Source organism: Opisthorchis viverrini (assembly GCF_000715545.1).
Source record: "Opisthorchis viverrini unplaced genomic scaffold opera_v5_1036, whole genome shotgun sequence".
Lineage (NCBI taxonomy): Eukaryota > Metazoa > Platyhelminthes > Trematoda > Opisthorchiida > Opisthorchiidae > Opisthorchis > Opisthorchis viverrini.
In genome coordinates, this window is record NW_008752852.1 from 1,844 (window position 1) to 2,555 (window position 712).

The window sequence follows — 712 nt, forward strand, 5'->3', positions numbered from 1 at the left end:
ATATGCAGGCGATATCGTTCTCGTCTTCGAAGAGAAGGCGCAGCTGTTTTTGGATGAACTGACGAAAATCATTCCGTGCTTTGGTATGCACCACAAAGGGTAAGGTCATGCTCCTGGACAGGCAGTCACTGAACATGCCACTTACAATCCGGGGAGAGGCACTGGAAGTTGTGGAGCGTTTTACGTGCCTCGGAAGTTGTATCAGTTCTGAATGTAATGTGACAGATGAGGTCAATGCACGAATCTGCAAGGTTCGGGTTGCGTTTGCTAAGTTGAGACACCTATGGCGTCAAAGCGATACACCCATGGACCTCAAACGACCTATGTATCAGTCTACAGTTGTAACGTTGTATAGATATGAGATTTGGCCTGTTCGAGTAGAGTAACTGAGTTGTCTTCATGTGTTCATCGTCATCATCGACAGCATGATATCACTGTCCAACACCGATGCTTCACTGCCGCACAATCATGACTTATTTGAAAGCCTTATTGTAAAGAAAAGTAAAGGTGAACGCGGAAGGGGCTTAGTGCTAGCTTAACACAATCACTCCGAAGTACCTGCACCTCCAGACATTCACTCAGGCAATCTGGGTAGAAACTGACAACAAAAGCGCCACTGACATCGGTTGGCAGCCATATCTTGTAGTGTCTCCAACCAGGCACAGTGAGGATCACGCGGTCCCCATCCTGGAAGGTGAGTAGCACCGACAGC

General features: G+C 47.8%; 1 protein-coding gene across 1 annotated transcript in view; it reads right to left on the reverse strand.

Moving 5' to 3' along the window:
• Positions 1–486: 486 nt before the first annotated feature.
• Positions 487–712, reverse strand: part of T265_12140 (hypothetical protein) — a gene marked incomplete at both ends in the record, with an annotated part of 4,909 nt that continues 4,683 nt past the window's right edge. The window contains one exon of the mRNA XM_009179161.1: positions 487–687. Within this exon, the coding sequence (XP_009177425.1) occupies positions 487–687 (201 nt within the window). The remainder of the gene's footprint in view (positions 688–712) is intronic.